The sequence below is a fragment of the Chiloscyllium plagiosum genome, unplaced genomic scaffold (assembly GCF_037043375.1).
Source record: "Chiloscyllium plagiosum isolate Xiang-an unplaced genomic scaffold, Cpla_swu_hap1 HiC_scaffold_10, whole genome shotgun sequence".
Classification (NCBI taxonomy): domain Eukaryota; kingdom Metazoa; phylum Chordata; class Chondrichthyes; order Orectolobiformes; family Hemiscylliidae; genus Chiloscyllium; species Chiloscyllium plagiosum.
Genome location: NW_028270148.1, coordinates 18,351,617 through 18,367,538, shown reverse-complemented (window position 1 = coordinate 18,367,538; position 15,922 = coordinate 18,351,617). Strand labels below are relative to the sequence as shown.

General features: G+C 44.6%; 1 protein-coding gene across 1 annotated transcript in view; it reads right to left on the bottom strand.

Moving 5' to 3' along the window:
• The window catches only part of kif26ba (kinesin family member 26Ba), a 366,177-nt gene that overhangs the window by 59,475 nt on the left and 290,780 nt on the right, over window positions 1-15,922 (bottom strand). Inside the window, exons 7-10 of the mRNA XM_087991166.1 lie at window positions 12,749-12,842; window positions 10,915-11,177; window positions 9,893-10,076; window positions 8,205-8,364 (exon numbers count right to left, since the gene is read on the bottom strand). Coding sequence (XP_087847292.1) covers window positions 8,205-8,364; window positions 9,893-10,076; window positions 10,915-11,177; window positions 12,749-12,842 — 701 coding nt within the window. The remainder of the gene's footprint in view (window positions 1-8,204; window positions 8,365-9,892; window positions 10,077-10,914; window positions 11,178-12,748; window positions 12,843-15,922) is intronic.

The window sequence follows — 15,922 nt, the reverse complement described above, 5'->3', positions numbered from 1 at the left end:
ATTCCATTTGTTACCAAGCCCGAGGAAGCCTGGTTGATTGTCATTATATTAGTCTTTGTAATAGGACTGGGGCACTCTCCAGATTAACAAGACTGTGAACACTTACAGTCATGAGAGTCATAGAGACGTACAGCGTGGAAACAGACCCTTTGGTCCAACTTGTCCACACCGATCAGATATTCTAAATTAATCTAGTCCCATTTGCAGCACTTGGCCCATATCCCTCTAAACTCTTCCTATTCACAATACCACCCAAGTGCCTTTCAAATGCTGTAATTGTACCAGCCTCCACCACATCCTGTGGCAGCTCATTCCATACACGCACCACCCTCTGCATTAAAAAGTTGCCCCTTAGGTCCCTTTTATATCTTTCCCCTCCCACCCTAAACCAATGCCCTCTAGTTCTGTACTCCCTGACCCCAGAGAAAAGACTTTGTCTATTTACCCTAAGCATGCGCCTCATGATTTTATAAACCTCTATAATGTCACCCCTCAGCCTCCGATGCTCCAGGGAAAACAGCCCCAGCCTATTCAGCCTCGAGCTCAAATCCTCCAACCCTGGCAACATCCTTGTAAATCTTTTCTAACCCCTGTGGGAGGGAGGCCAGAACTGCACATTGAACATTTTGGTGTTGATCTGAATTTAATCTATAGTCAGGCATTTTGTTACAAGAGCATTTAGTTTCACACAAGGGAGAGTGACTGAACAACTAGTGTAATATTAATGACAGTATTTTTAAAGTTCTAGCAGAAGATTGCCAGGAATATTCCTGTCTGTGTGTTTGTAAAGGCAAGCCATTGGCAGAATGTTGTAGACTGTTTAAGCTTGTTATGTAGCTGTGAATGGAGTGGGGCTGGGGGACAGGGAGGTTGGGGGGTTAATCTTGAAGCTTAATCCTGAAGCTCCTTTAGTTGGAATCACCGTGGATCCAAGTGGAGAAGTAAGATGGGGAAAAAAATCTAAATTGATGCAAATATTTGGGTTCCAGCTTTACCCAATCAGAAGTGGCAAGGGAGCCTGGTTAAAGGAGAAAACATACTGATTGGAATAAGGTCAAGTGATGAACAAAGTGTCAAGTGTTCTTGATTTTAAATGGGCACTGGGACACATAAACCTAATTATTGATCCTACGGGAATGTATGTGATGCAAATTGCTGAGTACATTAAATCAATGCTGTCACGTGGAGTGAGCAAAGCTGGGAGATTCCAACACAAGAGAGTGTGAACATGGGCCTGGATCAGTGCAGGGGATTCTATTTTCACACAAACAACAACGGGACAATGTCCAGATAATCATGATGCTGAGTGTGAGATTTATATTGGCCACAACACTGGGGGTTAACTCCCACGCTGGTCATTAAATTGGCACTGTGGAATCTTTCACAGCTACCCAGGCAGGCAGATGAGGCTCCCTTCAGTTTCCCATCAGGAATAAAGGCACCGAGGACAGCATAGACTGAGTCTCTGTGCTGAGTGGGACTTTAAACTAAGTGAGCCACTGCTGAGCACCCCGGCTGTTTCAAAGACGCGGGCATTCAGGTGGCTGGCTAATGCAGGAGCCCACTTCTTCAATGTTAAATAGGGCTGACCATAAGAAACAACAGCAGGATTTCAATTGTAAAGCCCTGAAGACTGGTTTGCTGTTCAATATCGAATTCATAGAATCCCTACAGCGTGCAAACAGGCCCTTCGGCCCAACAAGTCCACAATGGCCCTCTGAAGAGTAGCCCACGCAGACTTATTCACCTACCCTATTACTGTACATTCACCCCTGACTAATGCACCTAACCTACACATCCCTGAACACTACGGGCAATTTAGCATGGCCAATTCACCGAACCTGCACATCTTTGAACTGTGGGAGGAAACTGGAGCACCTGGAGGAAACCCACACAGACATGGGGAGAATGTGCAAACTCCATTCAGAGGGTGGAATCGAACCCAGGTCCCTTGCACTCTGAGGCAGTAGTGCTAACCACTGACCCACCGTGCCATCCACCTCTGGTCTCAAAACCCACATTCCCGCTGCTCATCATATCCACTGTGAGACCAAAAATCTGTCCATTCCTGCTTTAAATATCTTCAATGACGGTGACTCCGTTCCCTGCTGCAGTACAGAATTCCAAAGATTCATAACCATTTGAGGTCAAAAAAACTCCCCTCACTTCTGTCCCTAATAAACTCTGCTCCTGAAACTGTGACTCCCATTGAAGGAATTTAATGTAAAGATGAAAAAATAAACAAAGAACTGCAGATGCTAGAAATGAGAAATTTCTGTAAAACCTCAGCAGATCTGGCAGCATCTGTGGAGAGAAATCAGAGTTAACGTTTCGGGTCAGGTGACCCTTCTCCAGAACTCCTTGTGCAATTGCAAACACAGTTTGTACATCAACCATTCAGAGGCCAGGTAAAAACTGGAAGAACTGTGGATGCTGTAAATCAGAAATAAAAACAGAAGTTGCTGGAAAAGCTCAGCAGGTCTGGCAGCATCTTTTGGGAGAAATCACGAGATAATGTTTCAGGTCCAGTGACCCTTCCTCAGAACTGGTGGCAGTGATGGTGCTGGTTGGGTGTGGTGCGTGGTGAGGGGATAAACAGGCTGTGATGACCTCCCCAGTTGATTTGCTGTCAACAACTGACCTTCCAGATGGGCAGCAACCTTTGTGCAAGCTCACTGGCAGAACTGGGAAGCTTTGAATTGCCGGCATCAAGGAGAGATAAGGAATCACTATTAACGGGAGTCTGCAGTCAGAGTGCATCATCACCCTGCATCATTAATCATTGTTTGTGAAAGAATCACTTACTGGTACTTCAGTCACATCATTGAATGGACTCGATTTCTAAAGGAGCCTGGAGGATAGTTAGAGGGAATTATTTCTTAAGGTTATTCCTTTCAGATGCAGTTAAAGGACATGCAGACTTGTGTGAGCTGTGCTTATTCTCAAATGGAGCCTAAGTTGATGCGAGGAAGGGCATTCATTGTTAAACTGCCTAACTTTACAGTTCTCAGGCCACAGGAAAATCTCCACTCCAACCCCATTCCCTAAGGTCTTGTTATTTTACTCAGACCTGTCTACTTTATTTCCACACAGAGCTCCCTTGAAAAATATAGATAAGCACATACAAATGTATATAAATCTATACACACAGTCATAAAGCTACACACTGATGCACAAACATACCCACAATGAGCCATACAATGACACACTCAGACACATATACTGTATAAAGCCATACACTGTCAAACACTGACATACGTACACAACTATACATTGATATACATACAAAGTGACACACACAGATATATGTCCATCCATTTACACAACCACACAAATGTACACACAGATTTGCTCACAGACGCAGAATCATGGACACGATAAATTATCATGCAACTCAGTCACTAGGTGAGTTGAAAATTCATAAGGAGGTCGCACTGTGGAGACTGTTTACAACTTGAAGGCGCTAGGAGATGCATCCAAAGATACCGTGGAACGTGAAAATGGAAATTGTAGAGATAGTGACAATACTTCTTCAGTCTTCCTTAGGCTTGGGGTGGTGCCAGAGCTAAACAGAATTAACATCATGCCCTTGTTCAAAAAAGGATGTAAGGATGAGATATTATGGACCAGGTTAACTTTGGTGGTCGTGAAACTTGTAGAAATAATAATTTGGGGCAAAATGAGTAGTCACATGCATAAATGCAGATTAAGCTTGGATTGATTAAATTAAAATGATGTTTCACTAACTTTCTGGAGTTTTTGGATGAGGTGTCAGAGAGGACACATCACGGTGTCACAGAATCTCAAAATGGTTATAGTGCAGAAGGAGGCCATTTGGCCCATTGGGTCTGCACCAGCTCTCTGAAGGAGCATCTCCTCATTACCCTGCACATTGCTCCTTTTCAAATAACCACATCTCAAACATTAAGATGATATAAAATTCAGAAGCATTTTAAACGGAGGACAGTGCAGAACTTCAAAAGGACATTGATAGGTTGGAGTGGGTGGACAGATGGCAGATGAAGTTCCATGTGGAGAAATGTGAGTGATACATTTTGGGAGGAAGAACATGGACAGACAATACAAAATATGGGACACAACCCTAAAGGGGGTGATGATAGCTGGCAAGACAGAGGGAGAGAATGGTGAGTAAAGCATATAGCTTTAATAATAGGGGCACGGCACAGGAGCAACAATGTGATATTAAACCTACAGGAGGCACAAGTTTAGCCTCAGCTGGACTCATCATTTCTGGCCACTATATTTCAGGAAGGATGTGAATGCTTCAGAGAGAGTGGATAAGAGGTATACAAGAATGTTCCAGGAATGAGGAATATTAGGAATGAGGATAGATTGGAGAAGAGAAGGTTGAGAGATTTGATTGAAATATTTAATATTAAGAGAGTTCTACACAGAGTAAGTTAGGAGAAAAACAATCCTGATCATGTAAAATTTGAGAACAGATTTAAAATAATTAGTAAAAGAAACAGAAACTACATGAGGAAGAACTTTCTCAGGCAGTAAGTGGTAAGGGAGGGGAATGCATTGTCTGCCAGTATGGTGGAGACAGTTCCAACAAGGGTTTCAAAAGGGAATTGGATTGTGATCTGAAAAGGAAACATTTTCATTGCTATGGAGAGACAGCAGGAGAATGGTACCAGGTGAGACACCATGATTCAAATATCAGGAGCTGACAGTATGGCCTGAACTACACATAAACATAACAGTCAGAATGGACTGAACTACACACAAACATAACAGTCAGAATGGACTGAACTGCACACAAACATAACAGTCAGAATGGACTGAACTACACACAAACATAAGTCAGAATGGACTGAACTGCACACAAACATAACAGACAGTATGGACTGAACTGCACACAAACATAACAGTCAGAATGGACTGAACTGCACACAAACATAACAGTCAGAATGGACTGAACTACACACAAACATAACAGTCAGAATGGACTGAACTACACACAAACATAACAGTCAGAATGGACTGAACTACACACAAACATAACAGTCAGAATGGACTGAACTGCACACAAATATAACAGACAGAATGGACTGAACTACACACAAACATAACAGTCAGAATGGATTGAACTACACACAAACATAACAGACAGAATGGACTGAACTGCACACAAACATAACAGACAGAATGGACTGAACTACACACAAACATAACAGTCAGAATGGACTGAACTGCACACAAACATAACAGTCAGAATGGACTGAACTGCACACAAACATAACAGTCAGAATGGACAAAACTGCACACAAATATAACAGACAGAATGGACTGAACTACACACAAATATAACAGACAGTATGGACTGAACTGCACACAAACATAACAGTCAGAATGGACTGAACTGCACACAAACATAACAGTCAGAATGGACAAAACTGCACACAAACATAACAGTCAGAATGGACTGAACTGCACACAAACATAACAGTCAGAATGGACTGAACTACACACAAACATAAGTCAGAATGGACTGAACTGCACACAAACATAACAGACAGTATGGACTGAACTGCACACAAACATAACAGTCAGAATGGACTGAACTGCACACAAACATAACAGTCAGAATGGACTGAACTGCACACAAACATAACAGTCAGAATGGACTGAACTGCACACAAACATAACAGTCAGAATGGACTGAACTACACACAAACATAACAGACAGAATGGACTGAACTACACAGAAACATAACAGTCAGAATGGACTGAACTGCACACAAACATAACAGTCAGAATGGACTGAACTGCACACAAACATAACAGTCAGAATGGACTGAACTGCACACAAACATAACAGTCAGAATGGACAAAACTGCACACAAATATAACAGACAGAATGGACTGAACTACACACAAATATAACAGACAGTATGGACTGAACTGCACACAAACATAACAGTCAGAATGGACTGAACTGCACACAAACATAACAGTCAGAATGGACAAAACTGCACACAAATATAACAGACAGAATGGGCTGAACTACACACAAACATAACAGACAGTATGGACTGAACTGCACACAAACATAACAGTCAGAATGGACTGAACTGCACACAAACATAACAGTCAGAATGGACTGAACTGCACACAAACATAACAGTCAGAATGGACTGAACTACACACAAACATAAGTCAGAATGGACTGAACTGCACACAAACATAACAGACAGTATGGACTGAACTGCACACAAACATAACAGTCAGAATGGACTGAACTGCACACAAACATAACAGTCAGAATGGACTGAACTGCACACAAACATAACAGTCAGAATGGACTGAACTACACACAAACATAACAGTCAGAATGGACAAAACTGCACACAAATATAACAGACAGAATGGACTGAACTACACACAAACATAACAGACAGTATGGACTGAACTACACACAAACATAACAGTCAGAATGGACTGAACTGCACACAAACATAACAGTCAGAATGGACTGAACTGCACACAAACATAACAGTCAGAATGGACAAAACTGCACACAAATATAACAGACAGAATGGACTGAACTACACACAAACATAACAGACGGTATGGACTGAACTGCACACAAACATAACAGACGGTATGGACTGAACTGCACACAAACATAACAGTCAGAATGGACTGAACTACACACAAACATAACAGTCAGAATGGACTGAACTGCACACAAACATAACAGACAGAATGGACTGAACTGCACACAAACATAACAGTCAGAATGGACTGAACTACACACAAACATAACAGTCAGAATGGACTGAACTACACACAAACATAACAGACAGTATGGACTGAACTGCACACAAACATAACAGTCAGAATGGACTGAACTACACACAAACATAACAGTCAGAATGGACTGAACTGCACACAAACATAACAGACAGAATGGACTGAACTGCACACAAACATAACAGTCAGAATGGACTGAACTGCACACAAACATAACAGACAGTATGGACTGAACTGCACACAAACATAACAGTCAGAATGGACTGAACTACACACAAACATAACAGTCAGAATGGACTGAACTACACACAAACATAACAGTCAGAATGGACTGAACTACACACAAACATAACAGACAGAATGGACTGAACTGCACACAAACATAACAGTCAGAATGGACTGAACTGCACACAAACATAACAGACAATATGGATTGAACTACACACATACATAACAGTCAGAATGGACTGAACTACACACAAACATAACAGACAGAATGGACTGAACTACACACAAACATAACAGTCAGAATGGACTGAACTACACACAAACATAACAGACAGTATGGACTGAACTGCACACAAACGTAACAGTCAGAATGGACTGAACACACAAACATAACAGTCAGAATGGACTGAACTACACACAAACAACAGTCAGAATGGACTGAACTACACACAAACATAACAGTCAGAATGGACTGAACTACACACAAACATAACAGTCAGAATGGACTGAACTGCACACAAACATAACAGACAGAATGGACTGAACTACACACAAACATAACAGTCAGAATGGACAGAACTGCACACAAACATAACAGTCAGAATGGACTGAACTACACACAAACATAACAGTCAGAATGGACTGAACTACAAACATAACAGTCAGAATGGACAGAACTGCACACAAACATAACAGACAGTATGGATTGAACTACACACAAACATAACAGTCAGAATGGACAGAACTACACACAAACATAACAGTCAGAATGGACAGAACTACACACAAACATAACAGACAGTATGGATTGAACTACACACAAACATAACAGTCAGAATGGACAGAACTACACACAAACATAACAGTCAGAATGGACTGAACTACACACAAACATAACAGTCAGAATGGACAGAACTACACACAAACATAACAGACAGTATGGATTGAACTACACCCAAACCTAACAGTCAGAATGGACAGAACTACACACAAACATAACAGACAGAATGGACAGAACTGTACACAAACATAAGTCAGAATGGACAACTACACACAAACATACAGACACACACTGACACAGACACAGTCCTACATATATGCAGACACTTCTCATGTGCAAAGACACACAGACTCAGGGAAACCTCCCAGTTAGACACACTCATGTTCACAGTCAGTGATGTAAAGAGACAGCTTACTTGTACGGAATATGCTTGGTGCCATTGACGAGAGCCAGGATGACATTCCCCAGTGCAGACAGGGACAGACAGAGGCCTGAGCCCCCCTCGCGACTTTTGCTCAGCACTTTTACACAACTGCCCAAGTCAATGAGGTGTAAGCGGCTGCGACCTCCTGACACTGTCAACAGAAGAGGATAAAAGAGCTCAGATCAGTCAATGGCCATTAAAACCCACCTGAAAGAGCGGCTCCTGTTTAAGCCCCTTGAATGCTGATCAGACATTTCAGCATAGCTTCACCCTGTTACCAGCCTGTAGTTGTTTAGAGCAGAGTGCAGTTAATCCATCCTGAAATATACAGCCTTTTCTTTCTACAGCTCTTCCTAAACAAGCTAGTGCTGTTTGTAGAGAGCTGCCTTCAAAATCTCAGTGATTGCCAACTACAATCTCTCTCAGGCCCACCTTGCACAACTGCACCGGCCCTTGGAGTGGCTCTGGCAATGTTAATAACCTGAAGGACAAGTCTCCCATCCACTGTCTGAATGATTGTTCCAACTGGAAACAGGGGGATTTGGCATAAACATAACAAAGAACTAATCAGCAGCATCACAGTGCGAGCTCACTGATTTTACATCATGATTTGGAGATGCCGGAGTTGGACTGCGGTGTACAAAGTTGCTCCTTCATCAGGTGGTTGTCGGCGCTCCGAAAGCTAGTGCTTCCAGATAAACCTGTTGGACTGTAACCTGGTGTTGTGTGATTTTTAACTTTTAAATCAGTAAGAGTGCAAAGGTTAGCCTCAGTGGCACTGGCTACAGACAGATAAATCGGCTCGACGTTGTCTAGTCAGCTTTAAAATGGAGAGGGACGGCAACTGACAGAAAGCTGTGAATGTTGGACAAAGGAATCTAGGAGGAGGAGTAGGCCATTCAGCCCCTCGAGTGTATACTGCCATTCAATGAGATCATGGCTGATCTGTGGCCTAACACCTCACTTGACTCAGCCAGCTTCGTACACCAGGCTGTTCAGGATTGGTGCTTCGCAGATTAGATTAGATTCCCTACAGTATGGAAACAGGCCCTTCGGCCCAACCAGTCCACACCGATCCTCCAAAGAGTAACCCACCCAGATCCATTTCCCTCTGACTAATGCTCCTAACACTATGGGCAATTTAGCATGGCCAATCCACCTGACCTGCACATCTTTGGTGCGTGGGAGGAAGCTGGAGCACCCAGAGGAAACCCACGCAGACACGGAGAGAATGTGCAAACTCCACACAGACAGTTGCTCGAGGTGGGTATTGAACCTGGGTCCCTGGCACTGTGAGGCAGCAGTGCTAACCACTGTGCCACCACGCCATCGAAAGTCACCCTCTGGCCAAATTCCTCAAGGGGCAAGCTCCTCAAGGATCATCAGCTGGAAACAAGCATGTTCCTGACTCCCTTCCCCTCATGCTGTAAATTTCAGGGCAGTCCTGTGAGCACTGGGACACTGAACGGCCATTGGGCAGTGCCACCTTCAGCAGGCATCCAAGCACCCCCCCAAACAACTGACAATCCCAGCCACAGAGGCCAGCTTTCAGGGCCCAGGTAAAGGCTGGGAGCACGGGTGGGGAACTGCATCAGGGTGCAGTGCCAACACCTCGCTGGAACTAATCAAGGGCCATTGCCTTCAGGAGGGGCATGGGACGGGATGAGAAAGGAGCTTACTTCCCCCCTTGCCACTCTTCTCCATGCGGTACTGGTAGATGTGCAAAGTGAACAGCATGTGGGAGTTCCTCTGGTCCTCCTCATCACACTCGGGCCGGCTGCTCCGTCGTGCAGCGATAGCAGCGTCCAAGAAGAAGGCAGCTTTGTCCGCCGTTGGCGCACGGAGCTCGCTCTGGTTCTGAAGCTGCCGAGAGATAAAATGAACACAGACCAACACACAATGGCAGAATGGAAACCAGCTTCAAACCGCGGCTAACAAAAACATTTACAGATGACATTTCCCATGGTCAGGGCTCTCGGTGACTTGGTGGTGCCCACCAAACACAATTTGACTCTCGGCCAATAGAATATGTCATTAGGATGGGTGACTAAACTCTAGGTATACGAGTCAGGTTTTAAGGAGCATCTTACAAGGTGGCATGAGGTTTAAGGAGGAAATTCCAGAGTAACAAAACGGCCCCTGTGCTCTACACAGGAGATGGGAATGATCCTCCAGAAAATGGCTCGAGTCTCAGTTCCACCATGAAAGTCCGGCCCAGGTGGAAGTTGAAAAGCATCAATGCGTTCATTGGGTAGACTATGGAAGGGGCGGGGGAGTAGGATGGTTTGATAAAGTTGTGAAGAAGGATGAGAGGAAATGTCTGTGGACCGTAAGTATCAACATGGCTACAGGGGCTGTTCATGTTGGAAATGTTATGCAGTTGAACTTGTCCTCTCTTGCAGTGTGAATAAAGCATTATCATCAAACAATTCAAAGATTGAGCCTTAGTGGGACATCCAGGTGTGTGGGTAGCAATTGAGGCCTTGTCTGTAAGACTCATTTCAGACATTGTGACAACACAAGGCCCCCACTTAAAGAACAGGCACTTGAAAGGCCACCCATGTCTCCAATATGAGAAGGGAAAAAGAGTTTTATAGAACAGACAGGCTACATAAATAAAGACTTGGGGCCTCTGAACAAGGTTAGGGATGGCTCCAACAACCAAGTTCATATAATTTATCCTCATAAAAAAGCATATTACCTGCATGCCGCAGATGGGGTCCTCACAGAGATAGACTCCAGGGGACTGGCCGTCCTGCAAACTGCCCGTTGCTACCTCAGACAGTAGATCCTTCAGGTTTTCCTCCTTCCCCCAGACTTCCACGGCAGAGACTCTGACTGAGAACCGTGCCCCTGTCTTCTCTTTCCTCTCGTTAATCAGTTTGAAGAGCCAGGAGATGGCACAAGGGATGATACCAAGATTCTGCATGGAATCATCCTTTCCAATCATGGTGTATGACTTTCCTGTCACATCAGATAAAACCTTTTGAGTTCAACTTACAGCGTGGAACACAGCAACAGTTTCTGAATCAGATTTAAACTCTGTACAGATCACATCCCGACATAGTGGCTTAAAGAAGAAAGAAGAGAGATTTTCCCTCATCCCTCAGCTTTGCCTTTCAAATCACTCTTACAAAAAAAAGTCCTATTGGATTCAAAACATTAATTCTGTTTCTCTTCCTACAGTTGTTGCCAGACCTGCTCGGACTCTCCGGTACTCTCTGTGTTTATTTCAGATCTCCAGCATCCGCAGAATTATTGTTTACATTTTAAATGGCTGACGTGTGCCATGTGGTTCTTGTTGACAGAATTTCAAGCACTTGGTGTAGAAGGTCCATGATTTCCACTTTCAGAGTTTAACCATCACCACATTTTGATTCTTTAATATCCAGCTAACATTTCAAAATGTGGTAAATGGTACTCAGGCTCCTGACAGGTCAGAGAGAATGGGGAATATCCTTCAACATTGGGATGACTTCTCCAGAGTAACCTTCACAAACTTTGGAATTTTGCAAACCAGTAACAGCCTCTGAAACCAATTTCAATGACTTTTTCCATTTCTTTTTCTTTGTACTTTTTCATCTGATATGGGCATTGCTGTCATGCTGCATATCCACAACTGAGTCGTTTACTGGGGCATTTCAGAGGCAATTAAGAGTCAACCATGTTGCTGTGGGTCTGGAGTCACATGTAGGACAGATTGTATAAAGACAGCAGTGAACCAGATGGGAGGAATGGGGTGGGTGTGGGTGTGGGAGTGGGGTTGAAATGGGGTGAAGTGATTAGGGTCAGGATGATGTGGGTATGGGGTTGGAGTAGGGGTGAGGTAGGGGTGGAACCGAGTGGGATGAGGGTGTGTGTTGGGGTAAGGTGGGAGATGGGAGTGAGGTAGAAGTGGGGAGGGGTGGGATGAGGATGTGGGTTAGGGTAAGGTGGAATGAGGATGTGGGTTAGGGTAAGTTGGGGTGTGGTGTGAGTTGGGGGTGAGGTAGGACTGGGAGGTTGGAATGAGGGTGTGGGTTGGCGTAAGGTGGGGGTGTGGTGGAAGTTGAGGGTGAGGTAGAAGTGCGGTGTGGTGGGGTTGGATGGGGATGTGGGTTGGGGTAAGGTGGGGGTGTGGTGGGGTATGATGGGGGCGTGGTGGGAGTTGGGGGTGAGGTAGGACTGGGAAGTTGGAATGAGGGTATGGGTTGGCGTAAGGTGGGGGTGTGGTGGGAGTTGGGGGTGAGGTAGAAGTGCGGTGGGATCGGGATGTGGGTTGGGGTAAGGTGGGGTGGGATGGGGGTGTGGTGGGGTAGGGTGGGAGTTAGTGGTGAGATAGGACTGGGGGGCTGGGATGCGGATGTGGGTTGGGATAGGGTGGGGATGTGGTGGGAGTTGGGGGTGAGGTAGGAGTGGAGTGGGATGAGGTTGTGGGTTGGGGTGGAATGGCGGTGTGGTGGGAGTTGGGGGTGAGCTAGGACTGGTGGGAGCAATACCACCTCCAGGCTTATACATGCCCAAGATCGTGTACCGGAATCGCATCCTGTACTCACCCAGTTTGGTGTGTCCGAAACAGAACACACAGCCATCGGCACCGTTCACCACCGATTGGATAACTTCTGCTACGGTTCCTGCACATACCTCAGCCTTTTGTGAAAGAAAAAGTGCTGGCGTTACATCAAATGTGTAGCAACGACACAGGCCATTCAGCACACTGGTCTATACTGGTGTTTGTACCCTTCTTAATTCTCAAGAACCCCTTAAAATCTATGCTCATTTTAACAACAGCTCCAGATCAAATATGAACAGCAAAGTGAACACATGGGAACCCAAGTGTGTGGTGCTGAATGGACTCTATACTTCGAGTTGATGAGGCATCCAAGGTGACTGAAGGAAGTGAGAGTGGAGATTGTTCCACAATGTTCCAACCTTCCTCAGACCCAGGGGTAGTGCCAGCAGACCGGAGAATTGGCAACGGCACCAACTTGTTGAAAAAGGGAATGTTCAGGTAATTCAAGCAACTCGAGGCGAATCGGTTTAACTCTGGTGGTGTAAATACTTCGAGAAGCAAGAAATAGTCACACGCACAAAACAGGGATTAATTAAGGAGAGCTAGCAAGCATTTCCTTCGGGAAATTCATACTTTAAGAAATTTTCTGCTGAAGTAACCGCAAAGGTTGACGAGGGCAAGAATGTGACGTACATGACGCAACGGACTTGTGAGAAAGTTTACAGCTCACAGAATAAAAGGGACAGTGGTAACATGAATATAAAACTGGTGGACTGGTAGGAAAGAGAGAGTAATGGTTAATGGATGTTTTTGGAAGGTGTGGACTGGAGCTCCCCTGGGATGGGGTTTGGGAATCTTTTTCTTCCCGATATATTTTAACCATCTAAATTTTGGGATAAACAGCACAACCTCAAAGCTTGCTCCTGACACAAAAGTTGGAAACATTGTGAACTGTGAGGGCAATGTAGAACTTTGAAAGGGCATTGACAAGCTGGTGGAGTTGGTGGACAATCAGAGGGTGAACATAAAGAGACAGTACAAAATAAAGGGTACAATTCTAAAAGGGGTGCAGGAGTAGGGAGAGCAGGATGAATGTGTGCATAAGTCACAGTCTCAGCTGTGCCCAGTTCTGGGCACTGTATTTTAGGAAGGATGTGAAGGCATTGGAGAAACTGCAGAAAAGATTCACGAGAATAATTCCAGGGAAGAGAAACTTCAAGATAGGTTGGAGAATCATGGAAGTCGATAAAATGTGGAGCTGGAAAAAGCACAGTTGGTCAAGCAGCATCAGAAGAGCAGGAGAGACAACGTATCAGGCAAGATGAAGGACCTTGCCTGAAGTGTTGACTCTTCTGTTCCTCTGATGCTGCTTGACCTGCTGTACTTTTTCCAGCTCCACATTTTATCAAATCTGACTTTATAGCATCTGCAGTCCTTCCTATCTCCAAGTTGGAGAATCATAGAATCCCTACAGTGCAGATAGAGATCATTCAGTCTGTGCTGACCCTCCAAAAAGCATCCCGCCCAGACCCATTATCTCCATAACCCCACAGTTACCATGACTAATCCACCTAACCTGCACATCTTTGGACTGTGGGAGGAAACCCACGGAGAATGTGCCAACTCCACATGGAGAGTCACCCAAGACTGGAATTGAACCCAGGTTCCTGGCACTGGGAGGCAGCAGTGCTAACCACTGAGCCACCTGAGAAGGAGAGTCAGTCTCTTGGAGAAGGGAAGGTTGAGAGGTGATTTGGACAGAGTAGATAAGGAGAAACTGTTCACACTTGTAAAAGGATCGAGAGTGAGATAGTGTCAATTTAAAATCGTTGGCAAAAAAAAGGATGAATTGCATGAGAGGAACAGAGTCACAGCAAGTGGCTAAGGTCTAGAATGCACTGATGGAGAGTGTGGTGGAGGCAAGCTGAGATCATCTGAGCCATTCAAAAGCGAATTAAATTTTTATCGAAGAGGAATCATGTGCAAGGTCACAGAGTGAATGCAGAGTGGGATGGCACAAAGTGAAACATTCATTTACAGATGGGCCAAATGGCCTCCTTCTCACAATTCTGCAATCCCTAACGTCTAAAATCAGAGATCAGTGGGTATTTGTTTGTCAGGAATCAGTTGTTGAGAGTCTTCAACAGTGAAACATCAATAGATTTTCCAACAGTGAAGAAGATGAGAAAGGTGGGACAGTGGAGTTGACCCAGAGGTGGAGCAGCTTGATACAAGTGTGTAATTCACTCCTGCTCCTATTGTTCTTGGGCTTGCTTTGGAGCTGAGACCAATAGATGGAGTTAAGATACAGATTAGGCACGATCTGATTGAAGTGTCATACAGTCATCGAGTTGTACAGCAATGGAACAGACCATTCGGTCCAACTGGTCTCTGCCGACCAGATATCCTAAATTAATCTAGTCCCATTTGCCAGCATTTGGTCCATAGCCCTCTAAACTTCCTATTCATGTATCAATCCAGATGTCTTTTAAATGTAACTGCACCTGCTTCCACCACTATCTCTGACAGCTCATTCCACACATGCATTACCCCTTTTATATCTTTTCCCTCTCACCTTAAACCTGTGCCTTCTAGTTTTGGACTCCCCCACACTGGGAAGAAGACGTTGGCTATTCACCTTATCTATGCCCCTCATAGTTTTATAAACCTCTATCAGGTCACCCCTCAGTCTCTGACGCTCCAGGGAAAACAGCCCTCGCCTATTCAGCCTCTGCCTATAGCTCAAATCCTCCAACCCTGGCAATATACTTTGTAAATCTTTTCTGAACCCTTTCAAGTTTCACAACATCTTTCTGAAAGCAGGGAGACCAGACTTGAAAGTAGTATTCTAGAAGTGGCCTAACCAGTGTCCTGTACAGCTGCAACATTACCTCCCAACTCCTGTACTCAATGCGCTGACCAATGAAGGTAAGCATAGCAAACGCCTTCTTCACCACCCTGCCTATCTGCAACTCCACTTTTAAGGAACTACGAACCTGCACTACTTGGTCCATTTGTTTGGCAACACTCTCCAGGACTCTTAACTGTGTAACTCCTGCCCTGATTTGCCTTCCCAAAATGCAACACCTGACATTTATCTAAATTAAACTCCATCTTCCCTCCTTGGCCCACTGCACCATCTGACCAAAGCCAAGAGTCAGGAGGAAGCCGCTAAATGGTTTACTCTCTCTCTCTCTCTCTCTCTCTCTCTCTCAAA